Source organism: Bos javanicus, chromosome 11 (genome assembly GCF_032452875.1).
Source record: "Bos javanicus breed banteng chromosome 11, ARS-OSU_banteng_1.0, whole genome shotgun sequence".
Lineage (NCBI taxonomy): Eukaryota > Metazoa > Chordata > Mammalia > Artiodactyla > Bovidae > Bos > Bos javanicus.
The window spans coordinates 84,939,051-84,958,882 of NC_083878.1; the positions used below are offsets into that span (position 1 = coordinate 84,939,051).

General features: G+C 45.8%; 1 protein-coding gene across 3 annotated transcripts in view; it reads right to left on the bottom strand.

The window, feature by feature from the left end:
- Positions 1-14,492: 14,492 nt before the first annotated feature.
- The window catches only part of TRIB2 (tribbles pseudokinase 2), a 29,540-nt gene continuing 24,200 nt past the window's right edge, over positions 14,493-19,832 (bottom strand). For all 3 annotated transcript variants that reach the window (XM_061433272.1, XM_061433274.1, XM_061433273.1), the window contains one exon: positions 14,493-16,981. In XM_061433272.1, coding sequence (XP_061289256.1) covers positions 16,513-16,981 — 469 coding nt within the window. In that variant the 3' untranslated portion in view covers positions 14,493-16,512. The remainder of the gene's footprint in view (positions 16,982-19,832) is intronic.

The window sequence follows — 19,832 nt, forward strand, 5'->3', positions numbered from 1 at the left end:
CTCCTCAATTGACTGCTATAATCCCCTTCTTCCGTATAAATTTCTTCCAGAGCTGCTGAGAGGTTCAATTGGAACACAATATGCAGAGTATCTAACAGGATTCCTTCTTCCACCGATTTCCTCCAAAACTCTCTGAACGTCTGTTGCATTTAGTGGAATACACGCCAGACTTGGAATCAGGAGCCTTGTATTTTAGGTCTATTACGGTACGGTTGTATGCAAGCCCCTCTCCTCTTGGAGCCTTCCGTCAAATGAGGGGGCTGAGTTAGCTGAGCCCTCAGCTCCCTTTCAAGTCTCCCATTCCACAGCCGAGTGTGGAGCAGGATATTGATGACTCACTTAGCTGGATAAACAAGCTCTCGCAATGTGCAGTCTGCTAAAGTAATGAGCAATGTGCGGAACTCTTTCTAAACTGAAAAAAATTTTCACACCAGACAGAGTCCAAAACCTCTGAGGGTTAAATGAGGGGAACTATAATACTAAGCAGATGAATCCTCAAAATAAGATTGCAACACCTCCTGGCGCTCCCATCCCTGTTTCCATAGGGTCTCTCCTGAGTGATTTAGCTGCCGTGCCTGGGGACACCTGAGGTCACCTCCAGCCTGGCCCCACCCAACCCAGCCCAGCACACCCTTTGCACTGAGCCGCAAAAAGGAACACAGACTCCCTTCCAAGGCCTCCCAGGGAGTCCATGGGTGGACTCATTCACTGCCAGTTGGTCATCACACTTCCTTTCTCTTTCTTCTAAGCAAATGTTGATCCCCGAGGTTCCTAGGGTTCATAGGAAGAGAATTAAGATAGGGAGTCCCGAACTGGCCATCTGATGATAAAAAGAAGCCACACTGCATCTTTTGCATGTACTACCCCTGTGGCGATCACTGTAGAGGTATGAAGTAGGTAATATCAGCCTCCAGTTACAGATGAAGAAACAAACACAGATTAAGTAACTCACCTGCTATCACTGCTTCAATAGGGTGAAACCAGATTCGAGCACAGAGCTTCTTACTACACTTCTGTGTTTTCAACTCCTATTATGCCTATAGGCACGTGAAATTGTTTTCCTTTAGTAAATGTGAGCAAGTAAGCTTTTTGAAAACCAAGATGAAACTCTTTTCTCCAACTGGTACAGTACTGAGTGTGTAAACTGTGAGTCTTGGTGAAAGCAGGTCATTCATGGGGTGAGACCTGGGAGCCAGAAGGAAAAAGGGCCCCAGTGCATGAAGTTCTGTTTCACTCTCTGAGCAGATGGTCTGGGATGGGACCTGCTGTAGACATTCCTGAGCTGATTCAACCCAATCAGAGCTGTCCTTCTGGGTTCTTCTGCAACAGGAGCCTTACAAAACTAGAGGTGGAGGCCCAGCTCTCTGCAAATCCAATAGCAAGAGTCATTCATAACCCCATCTGGCAGAAGTTTTAATCCTAGGAAATCAATCAAAGCTTACATCTAAAGCTTTTTTTTTTTTTCTTTTGGTGAGTCTTCTCAGATGGCCTCAGCCCCATGTAAATCCCTTCATTGTAAGTTATGCCACCATGTCAGTGCCCAGTACATACTCCATGGAACTTTTAGTGGCTTGAGATGGAACTGGGCAAGATTTGTATCTATGTCTGTGACAAAATTGATCCAAAAAAATATTGCTTACATCACTTTATAACATATAAGGGAAAAAATTATCTTCAGAGTTTGATAGCAGGAAAAGTGTGTTTTTGCTGACTAATGAATAGAGCTTCTCAGGTTGGGGCTAGTGATAAAGAACCTGCCTGCCAATGCAGGAGAGGTAAGAGATGCAAGTTCAATCCCTGGGTTGGGAAGATCCCCTGGAGAAGGAAATGGCAACCCACTCCAGTATTCTTGTCTGGAGAATCCCATGGACAGAGGAGCCTGGTGGGCTGTGATCCATGGGGTCACAAAGAGTCGGACACAACTGAGCTACTGAGCACACACGCATGAATACATACTATTTACTCAGACATGATGCATTTTATAATCAATTGTGTTTAGCTTTGGACATTAGCAGTCAGAAATATACCACAGGGTATTTCTACATGTGTAGATATAATTGTTGTTGTTGTTTAGTTGCTAAGTCATGTCTGACTCTTTTGCCACCCTATGAACTGTAGCCTGCCAGGCTCCCCTGCCCTTGGGATTTCCCAGGCAAGCAACTGGAGTGAGTTGCCATTTCCTCCTCCAGAGGATCTTCCTGACCCAGGGATCGAACCTGAGTCTCCCGCACTGGCAGGCGGGTTCTTTACCACCGAGCTACCAGGGAAGCCAGTATATATAGTATATGTGCATGTATATAGGGACTCCTAGTGGCTCAGCAGTAAAGAACATGCCTACCAATGCAGGAGACACGGGTTTGATCACTGGGTCAGGAAGATCCCCTGGAGAGGGAAATGACAACCCACTCTAGTAATCTTGCCTGGGAAATCTTATGGACAGAGGAGCCTGGGGCTACAGTTCAAGGGGTCACAAAAAGTTGGACACGATGGAGCAAGCATGCACAGTAGCAGAGTGGTGGCATATTTATGGTGTATATTGATGGGCCTTCTGATGACTCTGCCTAAAAATTCTCATCTACCTTTTTTGCCTTCACATATTCTTTCTCATTCTTCAGGACTCTCATGGGCCATATTCTTTCTCAGTGAGTCCTTCACCTCCCCTGAGGCTGGATTAGCTGGCCTTGTAACTCCTCAAGTTCACCTCCATCCCAACAGCGCTCAGTGGGCATTGCAACGGCCCAGTCTTATCAGCTTCCCCGTCATGCGTTGAGTTCCTTATGGGAGAGAATAATCTGTCCTTCAAGTCTGTGTTTCCTGGACAAAGCAGAATGCAGACAAAGTTATCAGGAATATTTGCTGATTTAACACCTGACTGAATAAATACACAAAGGCAGGAATGGAGAGAGAAGGGAAAGGAGAGATGGGAAAAGTGAAGATAAAAGGACAGATTAAATTCATGTTTGATCCTAAAGATAATCACCTTAGATTTTTACTTAGAAAAGTTAAAGTTATTCACTTTTTACTCCTTTATCCTTTTGTTCTTTGGTTTCTATCCTTAAAGCTGTATATAATTATTTCCTCAAGGAAGAAGTAGAGTAGCATAAGTAAATTTATAGATATAATATTATAAGCATATAAATATAAATGTGCAAGTATAAGATCTCTGTGGAATGACTGAGCTATAATAATACCAATACAACTGACAGCTTTGCAAACCCTGGGAATTTCCACAGCACTGGACTCACACAGATGTGAGTTGTTGGCCCATCTGTATGGTGGGAGGCAAGTGGGCTGCAAGGAAAGTGAGTCAGTAAGCTTCTTGGAGAACCAATAAACTCTTTCTTACATGAGAGATGTAACTTCCAAGCTCTTCTTCCTGAGAAAGGCATTTGTAAGCCAATGGGAATGCTGATGCCTTTAAGAGGTCCCATATCAATATGTCATAAGCTTCCCAGGTGGCTCAGTGGTAAAGAATCTACCTGCCAATGCAGGAGACACAGGAAACTCAGATGCGATTCTTGGGTCAGCAAGATCCTCTGGAGGAGGAAATGGCAATCCACTCCAGTACTCTTGCCTGGAAAATCCCATGGATAGAGGAGCCTGGCAGGTGACAGTCCCTGGGGTCACACAGAGTGGGACATGACTGAGTGACTGAACACACCAGCAGAATATGTAATAGAGAAGCAGTACTGCTCAGGAAGCCTTGTATTCTAGATTTCAGTCCCTTCAGTGGTATGGCAGTGGTGGTGGTTTAGACGCTAAGCCATGTTCAACTCTTGTGACCCCATGGACTATACCCTCCAGCCTCCTCTGTCCATGGGATTCTTCAGGCAAGAATACTGGAGTGGGCTGCCATTTCCTTCTCCATTCACTGGTGTAAAGAGTTAAAATATTCAGTCAGATCAGGGATGTAGGACTTTGCTTTCTAGCCCAGCTGCCAGCTGGATTCAGTATATTACAAAGCCTCCTATGTAATAAAGAAAATGGTAATTTTTAGAAAGGATGCTTTCTCAGGCTCGCTGGTTATTTCTTGCTGTCCTCTCCCCTTATTATCCTCCCCTCCTGGGCAAAATCATCTCGCCTGTGAGATTCACATTAGACTCCTGTGCTCTGAACCTAAGACGCGTCTCTCTGGTTTGGCCCTGAGAGCATCTCTGACCTGTCTTCTTTCATTCAACACACATCTGATGATTACTGACTGTTCTTGGACCCACATGGGCCACTGGGAATAAAGAGACACATTAGAAGGAACCCTGCCTTCCCAGAGACCACAGTCCAGAGTGGAGCAGGGCTCCTGGGCAGGGTGGGTGTTCAACCACTGCTCTCTGAAAGAGGTGACCCCAGGGCTGTGTCTTGAAGGATGATGTCGTGAAAACAGCTAGAATGTTTCAGCCCCTCCTTGACCTTCAGTGGCCTTCCTCCCCCATACAAATGGGGAACCAGACTGGATGATTCTTAAGTTTCTTTGCCCACCAAGTAGCAGTATGTAAAGATAGAACCTGTACAGTGGAAGGCATATAAAAGAAATGTGTTCATGTTAATAATTAATAAGGAACTTATATTTTAAGTATGCCTTTAAGATATTACATTTTCAGAGCCAAGAAGCTTCCTAGTTCTCTGATCATTCCTCACTAAGAAGAAATAAATTCTGCCTTCCAAGTGAAGGGCACATCCTCCCTGGAACATTCCACCCAGAGTATGGAGAAACAGAAGACTAGATCCTTAGGCTGGCTTCTCCTCCTCTGGGAAAGAAGCAGCAATCTATGGGGCTAGACAGGCTCTGAAGTTCTGGATTCCCTTCCACCCTGGCTGTGGAGGCAGAGGCTTGGGGCTCTAGAGGAATCTGGAAAGGCGGTCTGGGAGGACTTCTGGGGTCAGGGGACCTGAGAGAAGTGCCTGAGGAGGAGCCCCCCCACCGCCTCAGGAGCACTGCTGATACTCTGCTTCTGGCCCCAGCACCCTGTTCCCAGAGTGCCCTAGGAAGCTGAGATGGGGGGCGAGGTCAGTTCTGGGACACTGATTAGCATCCTTGCATAGGAAGGACAGTGCGATTGCACTGCAATTCAGAGGGACAACGGAAAGTTGAGGGTAGTTAACAATTTAAAACTGAGTGTGAAGACCAGAGGGCCTCTTTGGTAGCTTACAAAGAAGGTCATGCTTTCAGTGGGAAAACAGGAAAGGCTCAAAACTCAGGATGTAATACTTAGTGTAGAGCTTCAGACAATCGAGTATATGGCCAAGACAGCTCTGTTATACCAAAGTCAAGGCCTTGGTTGGGGAAATCTGGATCCCCTTGTACACCTTGGTGAATCCCCCCCAAAGATTTTGGCTCCCCAGAAATCTGATGCCTCAGAATCTGAAAGCACTCACTCCTATTAAGAGCTAATACCGCTCCTGTGTGGGAAGATACTGCAAGACAACAGAGTCCACTTTCGGATCCCAAGTCAGTAATTTGAGTTAAGTATTTGCATGACCCGTAACCCATATAATATATACTATCACCATTTCCTAAACATTTCAAAGATCTTTGGTCACATGATAAAATTAACACAGAAATCCAGAAACTCAAAGTGCCATCATGGCTCCATATAGCATCTGATAAGAAAGAAATGGACCTACATTCCAAAACAGCTCGAATAATCAGCCAGAAAGTCTTGGTGGGAATAGGTATTTGCAGTCTTGAATTTTACAGATTCTTGATCAGGGGATTAGAGCACAAAATTACATAAGGAAAACTTTGTTGACTTGGGGACACGCTCTTTGGTTAAATGATTTACTATCTGTTGTATGGAGAAGGCAATGGCACCCCACTCCAGGACTCTTGCCTGGAAAATCCCAGGGACTGGGGAGCCTGGTGGGCTGCCATCCATGGGGTCGCACAGACTCGGACACAACTGAAGCGACTTAGCAGCAGCAGCACCAGTGGGCAGAATAGTGGTCCCCACCCCCAAGATGTCCAAGTCCTAATCCTTAGAATTCGGTGAACTTGTCAGTTCACAAGGCAAAAGGGAATTAAGGTTCCAGATGGAATTAGAATTGCTAATCAGCTGACCTTGAAATATGGTGATTATCCTGGATTATCCAAGTGGGTTCAGTGTAATTATGGAGGTCCTTAAAAGTAGAAGTTGAGGGAGGCAGAAAAAGGTCAGAGAAAGAGATGCAATGATGTGGGTAGAGAGACCTTGTGATCCTGGGGGAGGGGAGCTACCAGCTGAGGCTCTAAAAGCTGGAAAAGGCAGTGAAGTGGATTCTCCCAAAGCCTCCGGAAAAGAAAGGAGCACTCCATCATCTTGGTTTTAACCTAGTGAGGCCTGTGTTTGAGAGCTAACCCACAGAACTATGAGATAGATGATACATTTGTATTGTTTTAAACCTCTAAGCTTATGATAATTTCTTACAGCAGATGGAGAACCCTGACACCACTACAAGAAGGATCCTAGGGATGATATCCATATGCCTTTAGGAGATTTCCCAGAAAACTGGGGAAAGCAACGGCCAACACTGAGCCAGGCTAACTACCTGAATTAGTGAAGAAACAGCAGAGAAAGGGATTAAAATCACAGGGACGACAACATGCTGGAACAGATGTATTATGTGAGGCCAGGAGACCCACCCAAGGATTAAGTTTCATGGTAGCTTAAAGGTCACCAAGGCCATCAGGAATGTACTGGTGAGAGACAGCACCAAGAAGTTCAGTGCTGGCTCTTGGCAGAGGTCACAGCTAAGGAAGAGGGGTTGCTATGGAGACGGCTTGCAAGTAGCAATGGGATGATGAGGCCCTGAAGCAGTAAAGGTAAAATGTTAACAACTAATTGCCAAAATCAAAAGGCCAGAATTACCACGGAGTCCTCAGTGCATTAGAAAGGAAGTTAAGAATGATCAGGAGACTAACGGTAATAAAATGACTAAAATAAAGTGTCATATGCTTTGTCCAGTTTCAGATAAGGTAAGGAAACTGGAAGGAAGTTTTCAGACTCAGGCTTTTTGGCAATTAAGGGAGCTGATTTCTCAGGAGAAAGGACCTTGCGGCAGCAAAACAAGTGTATGTTATACAGGCAAACTTCGTTTTTTTGTGCTCTTTGTGTTATTATGTTTCACAAATATTGCATTTTATCAACTGAAGCTTTGCAGTGGCCCTGAGTCAAGCGAGTCTATCAGAGCATTTGCCCCCTTCATATCCCTGTGTCTCATTTTGGTAATTCTCACAATATTTCAAACTTTTTAAAATTATAGTTATATTTCTTGTTGGACTTCCCTGGTGGCTCAGACAGTAAAGAATCTGCCTGCAATGCAGGAGAGCTGGGTTCGATCCCTGAGTTGGGAGGATCCCCTAGAGGAGGACACAGCAACCCACTCCAGTATTCTTGCCTGGAGAATCTCATAGAGAAGCCTGGTGGGCTATAGTCCATGGGGTCGCAAAGAGTAGGACATGACTGAGCGACCAAGCACAGCACGTATTTGTTGCAGTGATCTGTGATCAGTGATCTTTGATGTTGCTACTATAGCTTGCTAGAGGCTCAGATGATACTTAGCATAGTTTAGCAATAAAGCCTTTTTAAATTAAGGTACCATATATATTTTTTGACATAATAATATGGTATACTTAATAGACTGCAGTAGAGTGTAAATATACTTCCCTGGTGGCTCAGATGGTAAAGAACCCACCTGCCAATGCAGGAGACCTGGGTTCAATCCCTGGGCTGGAGATGGCACCCCACTCCAGTATTCTTGCCTGCAGAATCCCATGGAGAGAGGAGCCTGGCAGGCTACAGCCCATGAGGTCGCAAATAGTCAGACATGATACTCCGCATAGTGCATAGTGTAAACATAACTGTTACATGCACTGGAAAAGCAAAAAATGTGAGTGACTCAGTTTATTGTGACATTTACTTAATTGTGGTGGTCTGGAACAGAACACATACTATCTCCAATAAATGTCCATAATGATTCCCCAGGACTTTCCTAAAGGGGCCTGCAGTCACTTACTTAGGTGGCTGTTGCTGAGGAAACAGGAATACCTGGCCATTTCGAAGACCTTTGAACACAAGGTAGGATTGACACCAAGACCCAGAAACCCAGAAGGTCATGATGGCTCCACATTAGACTGGAGACGTGGGGGTCAGGTAATGAATGGAGTCCTTGGCCACTTCACGTTGGGTCCATTGGGTTTGCAGGCATACCTGGCCATCATGTCCCCATCCCCCAAAGGTATAACTGAGTTTGACGAAGCAAAGGTATAACTGAGTTTGACTAAGCACATATGATAACTCCCACACTGGATCTCGATGTATGGGATAAGAACCAGCAGGGAGGAAGCAAAGGGGTCTTCTGAAACTGGTTTCCCACCTATTCCACTCCTGTCTGGAGAATAAAATAACAAACAGTATCACAGTCCTCAGGCAGAGGGGGTAATTAGTGCCACTGAACAGAGTCCGATGGTCCCACTCAGATTTCCATTCAGTACGGCAGTCTGCTTCCTACAGAACCAGAGGGACCCTGGGGAGTGCCTACAGACCACCACAAGCTCAACCAATCATGAGCCTCAATCAGAGATGCTTTACCGGTTGTCATATTGCTACAAGAGCAGATTCACATGGCCTTGGATACGTACTACGTGGCCATTGATTTGATAAATGTGATCTTTTTCATCCATATCATGAAAGACAGAAAAAACAGTTGGCCCTGAGGTGAAATGGACAACAATATACAATCACAGTTGATCCAGAGTCATATTAATGCTATTGCCTTCTTTCAGAACATAATCTGAGGAGAGCAGAGCCGTCTGGACCTCCCACAGGGCATCTTGTTCATCCATTACCTAGATAGCATTATGATCAGGAAGGATGAGCAAGGGTTGGCTAGCCTTATTAAGGTGCTTGTAATGTTAAAGGGTGGGAGATACACCTTATGAAGATTCAGGGCCCTGCCACATCACCAAAGTTTTCAAAGATCCAATGGTTAGGAACGTCATCTTCAAAGAAAAATTACCAATGGCTCCGTCATTCATCCTGTGCTTACGAGAAGAAAGCATAGTGTCTTCTAGGTCTTCATGTAGAGGTAAGGTGTTCACAGCTCATCACGGGATGAATTAAGAAGAGTTATGATGATGTCTTGGAGGATCTTGCAGGCATGGTCTGGGCTAAGGGTGTAAGAGATTAAGGCCTTAAGAATATAATTGAGGAGGCTCAGCCTGATGGTTCAGCCTCCTTTCTTCTTTCTCCCTCAAGTCTCTACCTACTTCTCAGCTTCAGCTGAGGTCTCAGAACACCGGTTCCTGGATCAAGAGCGAAGAGAGGACCTCGGAGGAGTCGCCTCATTGATAGAGCAGCTGTGCCTTGGGTTGGGAACCTCAGGGGCCACCCTCCACTGCTGCTGACTCACCTAGTTGAGTCCTATTTTGCCTTCACCCTTAAAGCCACCTTAGAATGTTCATTTTAGTGCCTACAAGATGTAACATTGCTCAGGCCATCTGTCCTTATAAAAGCACATGCAGACTACTTTACAGCTTACACAGCATGGAAACTAATGAGAGATTAGTTATCCCCACAGTAATCCTTTGTTCCTACTTCACATATGAAAAGACTGAGATTCAACAAGTGACTTGTCATAGATCACACAGGAGACAAGGGACAGATTTTGTAAACCAAAACCTTCTAATTCCAAACTCTGTTTTTTTTTTTTTTAATTACATCTGTGCATGCTAAGTCATTTCAGTTGTGTCTGACTCTGTGTGATCCTATGGAATGTAGTAGCTCACCATGCTTCTCTGTCCATAGGATTCTCCAGGCAAGAATACTGGAGTGCATTGCCATTTCCTCCTCCAAGAGATCTTCCCAACCCAGAACCAACTTCTCATCTGTTGTTGTTTGCTGTTCAGTTGCTCAGTCATGTCTGATTCTTTGGGACTGCATGGACTGCAGTATGCCAGGCCTCCCTGTCCTTCACCAACTCCCAGAGCTTGCTCAAACTCATGTCCATGGAGTCAATGATGCCATCCAACCATCTCATCCTCTGTCATACCCTTCTCCTCCTGCCTTCAATCTTTCCCAGCATCAGGGTCTTTTCCAACGAGTCAGCTCTTCACATCAGATGACCAAAGTATAGGAGCTTCAGCTTCAGCATCAGTCCTTCCATTTCCTCTAGATGTCCGTAATTCAAAAACTTCCACACTGTTGGTGAGTAGTTTCTTTCCCTTTCTTTAAACTGAAGTATAGTTGATTTACAGTGTTGTGCTGGTTTCAAGTGTACAACAAAGCCATTCGATTACACACACACACACACACACACACACACACACTCTTTTTCAGATTTCTTTCTATTAGAGGTTGTATGCCTGCATGCTAAGTCACTTCAGTCCTGTCTGACTCTGTGCAATTCTATGGACTGTAGCAATCCAGGGTCCTCTGTCCATGAAATTCTCCAGATGAGAATACTGGAGTGAATTGCCATCATCTCCTCCAGGGGGTCTTTCCAACCCAGGAATTGAACCTGTGTCTCTTATGTCTCCTGCATTGGCAGGAGGGTTCTTTACCACTAGTGCCACCTGGGAAGCCCCTCATTATAGGTTATGACAAAATAATTAATATAGTTCCCTGTGCTACAGCTCCTTGTTGTTCCATGTTCCTATCTATTTTTCACATAGTACTATGCATAGTAGTGTGTATCTGTTAATCCCAAACTCCTAATTTATCCCTCCTCCCTCCCCCTAGAAGTTTCTTTTTTAGAAATGCAAGATATGCCCTTGAAAGTTTTCTGTCCGTCCACATCTGGTTGAATTGTGATTAAGTTCAGGGAAAGGTGTAAACTTCATTCAGCCTCAGTGATACTCTCAACCCTTCTGTAGTCCCTTACCTCTGAGATCTGCCAGAAAACATTCTCCAATTGGTGGGAGGGGAGAGGCGGGTGCTGGTCACAACTCCCAGGCTTTAATATTCAGGTCTCTGAGCTGAAAGGCTTCAAGGTTTCCTCTGACAGCATGGAGTGGCTTTGGAGACTGTGAAACCAGGGTTCAAACAGAAGACTTGACATTAACTGGATGGCATCATTCAGTTTATCTCTTAGAGGCTCACTTGACTCATCTGTAAAACTTGCTGCCTATCTTGAAAGGCTTATCAATAGATTGAATAGGTGGTGTGTGTTCCTGTTTCCTCCTTCCCTTTGTCTCTAATTTGTTTCAAAGTTTGGTTTCTGGTAGTGTTAGTATAGATACAGACATAGATTAACAGATATAGACATACACACCCAAGGACTCAAGGTCATAGAAACAACAGACCCAACAGGAACCATCCATGGGCTTAGCAAGGGACTCCATCTCCAAAGCTGAGTTGTATGTGTGTGTGTGCTCAGTCGCTTCAGTTGTGCCAGACTCTTTGCGACCCAATAGACTGTAGCCTGCCAGGCTCTTCTGTCCATGGAATTCTCCAGGCCGGAATACGGGAGTGGGTAGCCATTCCCTTCTCCAGAGGATCTTCCTGATCCAGGGATGAAACCTGGGTCTCCTGCATTGCAGGCAGATTCTTTACTGTCTGAGAACCATTTACCTGGGAGTTACCTGGCCTTTATCTGCTGTTACAACACTGGACAATTACCTGACTTGTAAATACGGAAGTATCTAAAGGCAGAGGTGATGAGTAACAAAACTTTGGCTTAGACATTTGATATCTTGATATACATATAATTCATAATTATTTCAGAGGATCATCTGATACCCATGAAATAGGGGTCACTATGTTAGTCACTGGAGAAGGCAATGGCACCCCACTGCAGTACTCTTGCCTGGAAAATCCCATGGACGGAGGAGCCTGGTAGGCTGCAGTCCATGGGGTCGCAAAGAGTTGGACACGACTGAGCGACTTCACTTTCACTTTTCACTTTCATGCACTGGAGAAGGAAATGGCAACCCACTCCAGTATTCTTGCCTAGAGAATCCCAGGGATGGGGGAGCCTGGTGGGCTGCCGTCTATGGGGTCGCACAGAGTCGGACATGACTGAAGCGACTTAGCAGCAGCAGCAGGTTAGTCACAGAGGAGAATGGACTGAGTTAGGGGAAAAGGCCACTGCGAAGGACCTAAGGTCAAGTGAAAGGAGCTGTGTGAATAATAAACCCCCTGAAGTTTTTAAGGGATGACCCACAGACCCAGCTCATTCATACATTGGTCCTGCAGTTGAGTCCAGTACCCACTCTCAGTGTGGGCTCTGGGAATGCCTTTGACTTCTCTGGAACTTGGTTGCTTTACCAAAGCTGTGTTGGCAATTCTTACTCAAGAGCTAGACTTCACAATAATTCTCAAGCGCATCTGGAAGCCGAAACTTCATCCTCCTCCCTGTACGTCTTCGTGAGAAGTAGACACGTATAAGACTGTGAAAGCTGGAGCTGCTTTGGTTGTGGCAGGGGAGGGGCCTCAGTGGGTCCCTGTCACCTCTTTTTGATGGCACTTGATAAATTCTTGACTCCAGGGCCATCCCTAGTTGTAAGAACTCCACCTCATTATGCCCTTGGCTGCTATTACCACAGTCTCCGGGTCAGCCTGGCTCAGGACTAAGCCTCTGACCTGCCTCACCTCATCTCAGTTAATCCTCACAACACCCTTGGTCCTTATAAAAGTGATTTACCCGGTCATGGCTAATGGAAGGGTGAGGACACAGAGCCTGGTTCACTATCCCCGCAGCCTCCGCCTTCACTCCCAGTGGCCTGGGCCCTGGCCCTGCCCCAGGACTGGGTTAAGTAGCAAAGGCATGTAGTGTCTATCCCCAAAGGCAAGCTTGAATAAAGATTTCTGCTGTCTAAGGCTTGAAATGTTAAGAAAAAGGAAGCTTGCTGATTCTGGGTCCCTACCACGGTGGAAGCTTTCATCTAGAGGCTGGAAGTGTGTGTGCCAACAACTCTCTCCCCCCAGCAACCACGCATGGGGAGGTTTGACAGAACGCAATTCAAACAGGCACTCATTAGGCAGCAGGCCCACTTCTGCTTAATCACAGGCAGTGAAAGAGCAAAGAATTTGGATCAGCCTTTCTGGGTCCTAGCAAAAGCCACTTCTGGTGGGCTCCAGTCCTTGCAAAGGCTGTTTTCTAATGATGCATCCCTTAGAAGGGCTGGAAATAAATTTAGCAGCATATAGAGGTCCTCAGCATGGGCTTCCCATGCTGATAACCCACCCCCCCAGGGACAGGGGTGCCTGGTGGGCTGCCATCTATGGGGTCGCACAGAGTCGGACACGACTGAAGCGACTTAGCAGCAACAGCATGGGCTTCCCAGGTGGCGTTAGTGGTAAAGAATCCCCCTGCCAGTGCAGGAGACACAAGAGACACCAGTTCAATCCCTGGCTCGGGAAGATCAAATTAAACATCAATGAACCATTGTTTACTGAACACTCACCATGTGCCAGGCACAGGGCCAGGTGCTGCTGGGGATACAGAGGTGATGTCACTGGATGATAAGCACTTTGTGAATTTAGAAGATGGGTCCAGCCATCTAGAAAGCCTCCTCTTCTGCCATGTCCTTCCAAATGCCACAAAACCACACCTTTGCAAGGACTTTGATGAACTCCATCCATAGCTTGGCACTGAGGACTAGATTCTTCTCTCGCACAGTTCCCTCTGCTTAGAGTAGTGCTGTTTCTCTTCCTTCAATACCCAAAGCCGTGTCCATCTGGACTGATTCAGCGGCCACCCCTTCCAGGACACAAACTGACAGCTTTAGTCAGGTGGGGGCGCCCAACCCGTGGGCTGCCATGAACCTGTTTACCCACCACTCGATGCTGCCTACTGTCTTTGTCTGTTTCCCCAACCTGCACTGAAATGACAGGAGGCACCTACTAAATGCTTCAGGATTGAATTGACCCTCTCTGGGCTGGAGGTACGTCTCTTAAATCAGGTCTACAGTGCATAGTGTTGCTGAGAGAGCCCACCTATCTCTGATAACCCTAACACATGGATCTTTGACCTAGAGAAAGGCTGCTGGCAGGACATTGACTCCTGGGAGCCAGGTGGTCTCCTCCTTGATGATTTCCAATCAGGTTTGCACGGGAATCCTGTTTTTCTTGGGGAATCATGTGGAATCCTGCATTATTTGAGACCGAGGTAAGCCTCACTCCTCCAGTTACTTTTACAGTTGCCCTCAGAACCTCTGGGCTTTAAAATCTTAAGACAGCACAGCCGGCTTGGGATTCACTGGACTTGGGGTTCACTCCTCACTCACCTAAAGGTGGTTTCACGTCGGGTTATAAACTGTCTGGGCTGATTTCCTCACCTGTAATAGGAACATAATTCATACCTGCGAAGTGTGAATACAGTGAGATATTCCATCTAAATCGGCCAGCACACGCCCACACCAGGTACACTGCTTTGCATACATAGTGATAGTGATTCACTCACAAAGGAGGGTTGACCTTAGAGAATGGGGGAGTTCCCGGCTGGTGGGAGGTTTGAGGTTGAGGCTGGTGGGCCTCAAATCCCAGACAGCAGAAAAATCATCATTTGCCAGACCCCACGAGTTTAGTTAAATACGCACAATTTTATTGATTGAAGAGATTAGGACAAAAACATTAAACCGAATACAGGACAAAGCACCAGAGGCCATAGATTCCCACCATGCATGTCACCAATCTTTCCTCCAACAAGGTACTTAAAAAATAAGGGAGAGGGAAGAAAAACAGGTCCTTCTTTACTCAGCCCCATCTTCAGAATGTAAAAAACCCTCTCTCCTTTTTTATCTCCTGTTACCAAAATAGAATCCAGAGCAAATCCATGGCCTCCTTGTCTCCTGACGATGAATGGTTAAGCCGCCCTCCTGGGAATGAGGCCGGGCTCCTGCTAAGTAGGAATAGAGCATCCAAGGTCTGCACATACATGCCACATACTATAATGAAGCACAGATTCAAGTAACATTTACATACTAGAGTCCACGTGTCACCTACCCAAAAACATGACCATTTCACAAAACATATACAGGCAGTAAAATCCGAACAACTGAGGTACTGGAAACACAAATATTGATGCCGAAAGAGTTCTGTATCATACAGCAATATAGAAAAGCCATAACAGAAAAAAAAAAGAAAAGAAAAACATTTGCCACTCGAAATCAAATAAAGCTATCTAGAAAAGCCAAATAAAAGGTTATTTCAGGGACAGAAATACCCAAACAAAGAAAAAAATATATATATAAATGTTAACTACAGCATGTAACATGTTACCCAAGTTAACCCGTAATTGAAGTACTGGCTTAATACATCACAATGTGACATTTTCCTTAATAAATAGAAGAGTTCTTGAAAAATACAAAGGTGCATATGGGGATAGAGAGCTGTTTTTTTTTTTGTTGTTTTTTGTTTTTAATATCATCCTAGCTTTCAGCTTATTTTCCTTCCTGCTGTCTCAACTGAGGGTTTTTGTCCAAACCAGAGGGCCTCCCAAGCTACAAGGATTCATATTCTATAAAGAAAATGCAATAGCTGCCCTGTATTTCATACATGTGGGACAACCTGCTTCATTTCATGAGTTGCCAATAAAGCAAAGACAAAATGTTTAGTTGAGATCAGAGTGTTACAAGAGCTTCAGACTCCAACAGCATCTGGAATCTCACTCCATCACTAACATCTCAGCAAACAGGCATGCCTGTGATGCAGCCCTCGTCATTCACCAGCAAAAAAAAAAAAAAATTAAAAAAAATAATAATAAGATTAAAGAGTTGACTTTCTCTTTTCCTTTCATTTTTCTTTCTTTAAACTATGATAGCAATGATGCTTCTGGAAGTTTGACTTCTAAGAGCTTCCTGCCACAAACCAATTGACAGAAAACAGAATACTGGGTTAAAGGACAGGTTTGTTTTTTTTCCCCCCACTTCAGGGAGCAAAGCACTAAACGTGTCATTTCCTGACCAGGATATTCAATAGTTTATTTAGAAGAAATGAGTTGAAGAGCGCAATTAGGAGACACAAACTGGACTTTTATTTTCTTTTAGTTTTAGCACCCAGGTTTCACATCAGTCTGTTGTGCACCGAATTTTTTTTTAATGAACCCCATGAATTATCAGATAGGTGGCTGGCTTGTTTAAAAAGAAAATTAAAAACAAAAAACCCTTGGCCAATGGTACCTTCCCTGAATCATGACAAGAAGTTAAATGCTAACAGTGCGATGCCAAGATGTGTGTTTGAGGCAGAGTTTTGATTCTATCAAGATTTGCAACTATTTGGAACAAAATGGAAAGGGGGATAGGCGGAAGCAGCCCAGCTGACAGGGGTGGTCTCCCGGGGGGCTCCGTCGGGCGAGAGAAGCTCCAGGGGGCTCCTGCCCACCCGACAGGACCCTGGAGCCCGCCCCCATCCCGCGTCTCTGGCCCCCATGCTACATGTTCAGTCAGCTCCTTGACGGTTTTCCTTCTTTGAACCAAGAAGCCTGTGAGTGTCCGTGTCCCTCTTGCTACCAAGCCAGGCGATACGTGTTCCCTGGAAGAACTCCTCTCCGCTGCCCTCTCTCTCGCTTCTGGTACCTGCTAAGTCCCCGTGGGGCATGAGCTCAGTTAAAGAAAGGGTCCAAGGTCTCCTCCATGTTGACATCTGGCACCAGCTGATCAGACACTTCCTTAGCACCATATCCTGAATTCGAGACGCTAAAATCTGTAGAAAACCAAGGATGGTCCAGAATCTCCTGGGAGGTCAGCCGCTCCGAGGGCTCCCGCCGCAGGATGCTCCGGATGAGGCACTTGGCCTTGGGCGACAGAGTCTCTGGAATGTTGAACTGGCCACGCCGGATCTTGCTGAAGAGGGAACTGGGCTCAATGTCATGGAAAGGGTACCGCCCAACCAGCATGGTGTAGAGCATCACTCCCAGGCTCCACACGTCAGCTGCTTTGCCCGAGTAGCTGCCATTGGTGTTCAAGATCTCTGGGCTGACATACGCCGGGCAGCCGTGCTTGTCGGAGAGCGAATCGTCATCTCCCCGCAGAATATAGGCGTCTTCCAGGCTTTCCAGCTTGACCCGAGTCCTGCAAGAAAGGGAGCAAAACAAGAGCTTGTAAGGATGCTCTGAGCCCCAGGAAACCCACCATTATGCCACAGCTTCCGTTTGAACGTTTCCAAAGACTCGTATTCATTCACTGAACCAGCCAAACACTGTTTACTGGGCACCTTCTAGGTGGCGAGACCCTGTTCCAGAGCTGGGGAGCCAGGAGGCAAAGAATTTGCCTGAAACTTTCGACCCACTGAGGGGACTGAACCCTTCAGCAGGTAGATAAATCACAAATAGATGATTACCACCTCAACATAGTCAGGAAGGAACAAGAGCTTAAAAGTCACACAGGGGTAATGCTGTGTGATGAGGAATTCACAAGATTTGCACTCAGATCCAACCAGCTGGGAAACTCACACAATCTCTGTCCATAGCTTCCGGCAAACTTGTGACTAACATAATACAACACAGGAGCCAGGGTCTTTCATACAACAGTTTTGCTTCCTTTCAACACTCCTTTACTTAGACATAGAGGATTTTCCTAACCCATTTTACAGAGAAGAACACGGATGCTCAGAGAATTTAAGTAACTTACCCAAAGCCATCTGGTTGGGAAACAGAGAAAAGTTGACCTCACATCCTCCTAAGTCAACCTGGTGCTCTCTCCACACCAAAATGCCTCTCTTAGGACACAGGCAGAGCCAGAAAACGTTCCCTAGAAATGCATTCCATCACTTTGTCCATCCAGAGCCAACATTCTCATCTTCTTTCCAAGCCCACCCTCTTCCCAAGATTTCCTGTTGAAGCTGTGTCCTGTCCCACCCATCACACTCCTAGGGTCTGGCCCTGGACCTAATATGCATGTGACTTGGGTTACCTAGATTCTCCACCTGGGCCACACATATGTGATTCTGCCTCACATGGGTACATGAGTTGTGTGTGTGTGAATCTTCTCCCCGTCGGTTAAGGACCACCGAGCTCACTGATGAATGCAGGACCCTCTTGGGTATGATGGGGAAGAACAGAGGTATAGATATCTCGCATTAAACTCAGCCTCCGGAGCCTAGCACTCAGGGTTACACAGAAGGGCTTGATATCACCATTAAGTACCAAATAAATATATGCTCAGTACCCCCAAGTTCCTAGCTTTGCATTCCTTCCTTATTCCAGAGACCTCTGAAGAATCTCTGTGCCCCTGCCTTGTTGCTCTCTGAGTGCAAAGTTAGGTGTTATTACCTTTCAGTGCCTAAAACCAACACCCTCCTCCATTCTCCTGACCAGAATGCCACCACTGGAAAGTTCCTGCAGTTCCCAGGCCCCATCAACTCAATTAATCCCATTCCATCACACAGATGACGCCATGCATGGAACCTGAGGCAGGGAGGAGGGGCTGGAGTTAGGGGTTGGGACCACACGGATGGTGCTGATGAGCACCTAGGAGGTCAGTGGCATCCCTATCCATTGTTTCTTTCATCGCTAAAGTGCCCGCCAAAGCATCGCCCCTGTTGCCCTGAGGTGTCAGGAGGCACAAATGAGGAGAGAATAGGAGAATTGGAGAAGACACAATAAGGCTTCAGTCTTAAATCAGAGTTTATGACCAGGTCCATCCACTACTGTTTCTCTTTCTTTCTCCAACTCTAGGTCTTAGCCTTGCAGGACTGTCACCACAGCTCCTCAGAGAGCCACAGAAGGGAGGTGAGGCTCAAATTAATCCAAGGAGAACTGCTGGGAGCTGCATAGAGCAAAAGGTTGGCTAAAACCCTGCATGGATTCTCAGACGCCATATTTGAAGTCCACGAGTTTCCAAGACCAAAGGGTGACTGACTTCTTCCCTGTTCTCATTTCCATCAACAAGGAAAACATAGTTGCAATCACTGGAAAAGGTACTAGACTAGGAGCTAGGGGAGCAGAGTCCAGGCCAGACTACATCTCTTACCTGCTGTGCGGCTGTGAGTGAGTCACTAGACTTCTCTGTTCTCAACCTTAAAGCAGAGTGTTGAACAGGACAGTCTTTTTTTATTACTATTATTTTAATTTTTTAAATTGTGGTATAATGTATGTAATAAAGAAAACTGAGCACCAAAGAATTGATGCTTTTGAACTGTGGTGTTGGAGAAGACTCTTGAGAGTCCCTTGGACTGCAAGCAGATCCAACCAGTCCATCCTGGAGGAAATCAGTCCTGAATATTCACTGGAAGGACAAATGCTGAAGCTGAAACTTCAATACTTTGGCCACCTGATGCGAAGAACTGACTCACTAGAAAAGACTCTGATGCTGGGAAAGATTGAAGGAGAAGGAGAAGGAGATGACAGAGGATGAGATGGTTGGATGGCTTACTGACTCAACGGACATGAGTTTGAGCAAGCTCTGCAAGTTGGTGATGGACGGGGAGGCCTGGTGTGCTGCGGTCCATGGGGTTGCAAAGAGCCAGACTAAGTGACTGAACTGAACTGAGTGAATATATATAAGATACAATTTACTATTTTAACCATTTTAAGTTTACAGTTCAGTAGCATTAAGTATTGATATATGCACACAGTTGTGTATCCATCTGGACAAGACAGTCCTGAAGTCTCTGCTAGTTTTAACATTCTGGGCTTCTATGCAGTACATTGCAACACATCTTCTTTATCTGCTCGCCCATATTCTATTTATAATCTGTAGTGTATGTGCCCTTCTCGTCCCCCTTTAGTCGATCTGTAAAAATAGGAAGGGTCTGGATGTGTTGATCCGGAATTGAGTGGATTAAAAGCAAATCTCTTCTTCCTTTTGCTTCTTCTAATCTAAGGTGGCAGGTGGCGCTGACTCACACGAGCCTCACTAGATGGTTGAGGACTGGAGGTGAGCCGGTAAAACCCACGGGGTGGAGAGGACGGGGCACAAACCA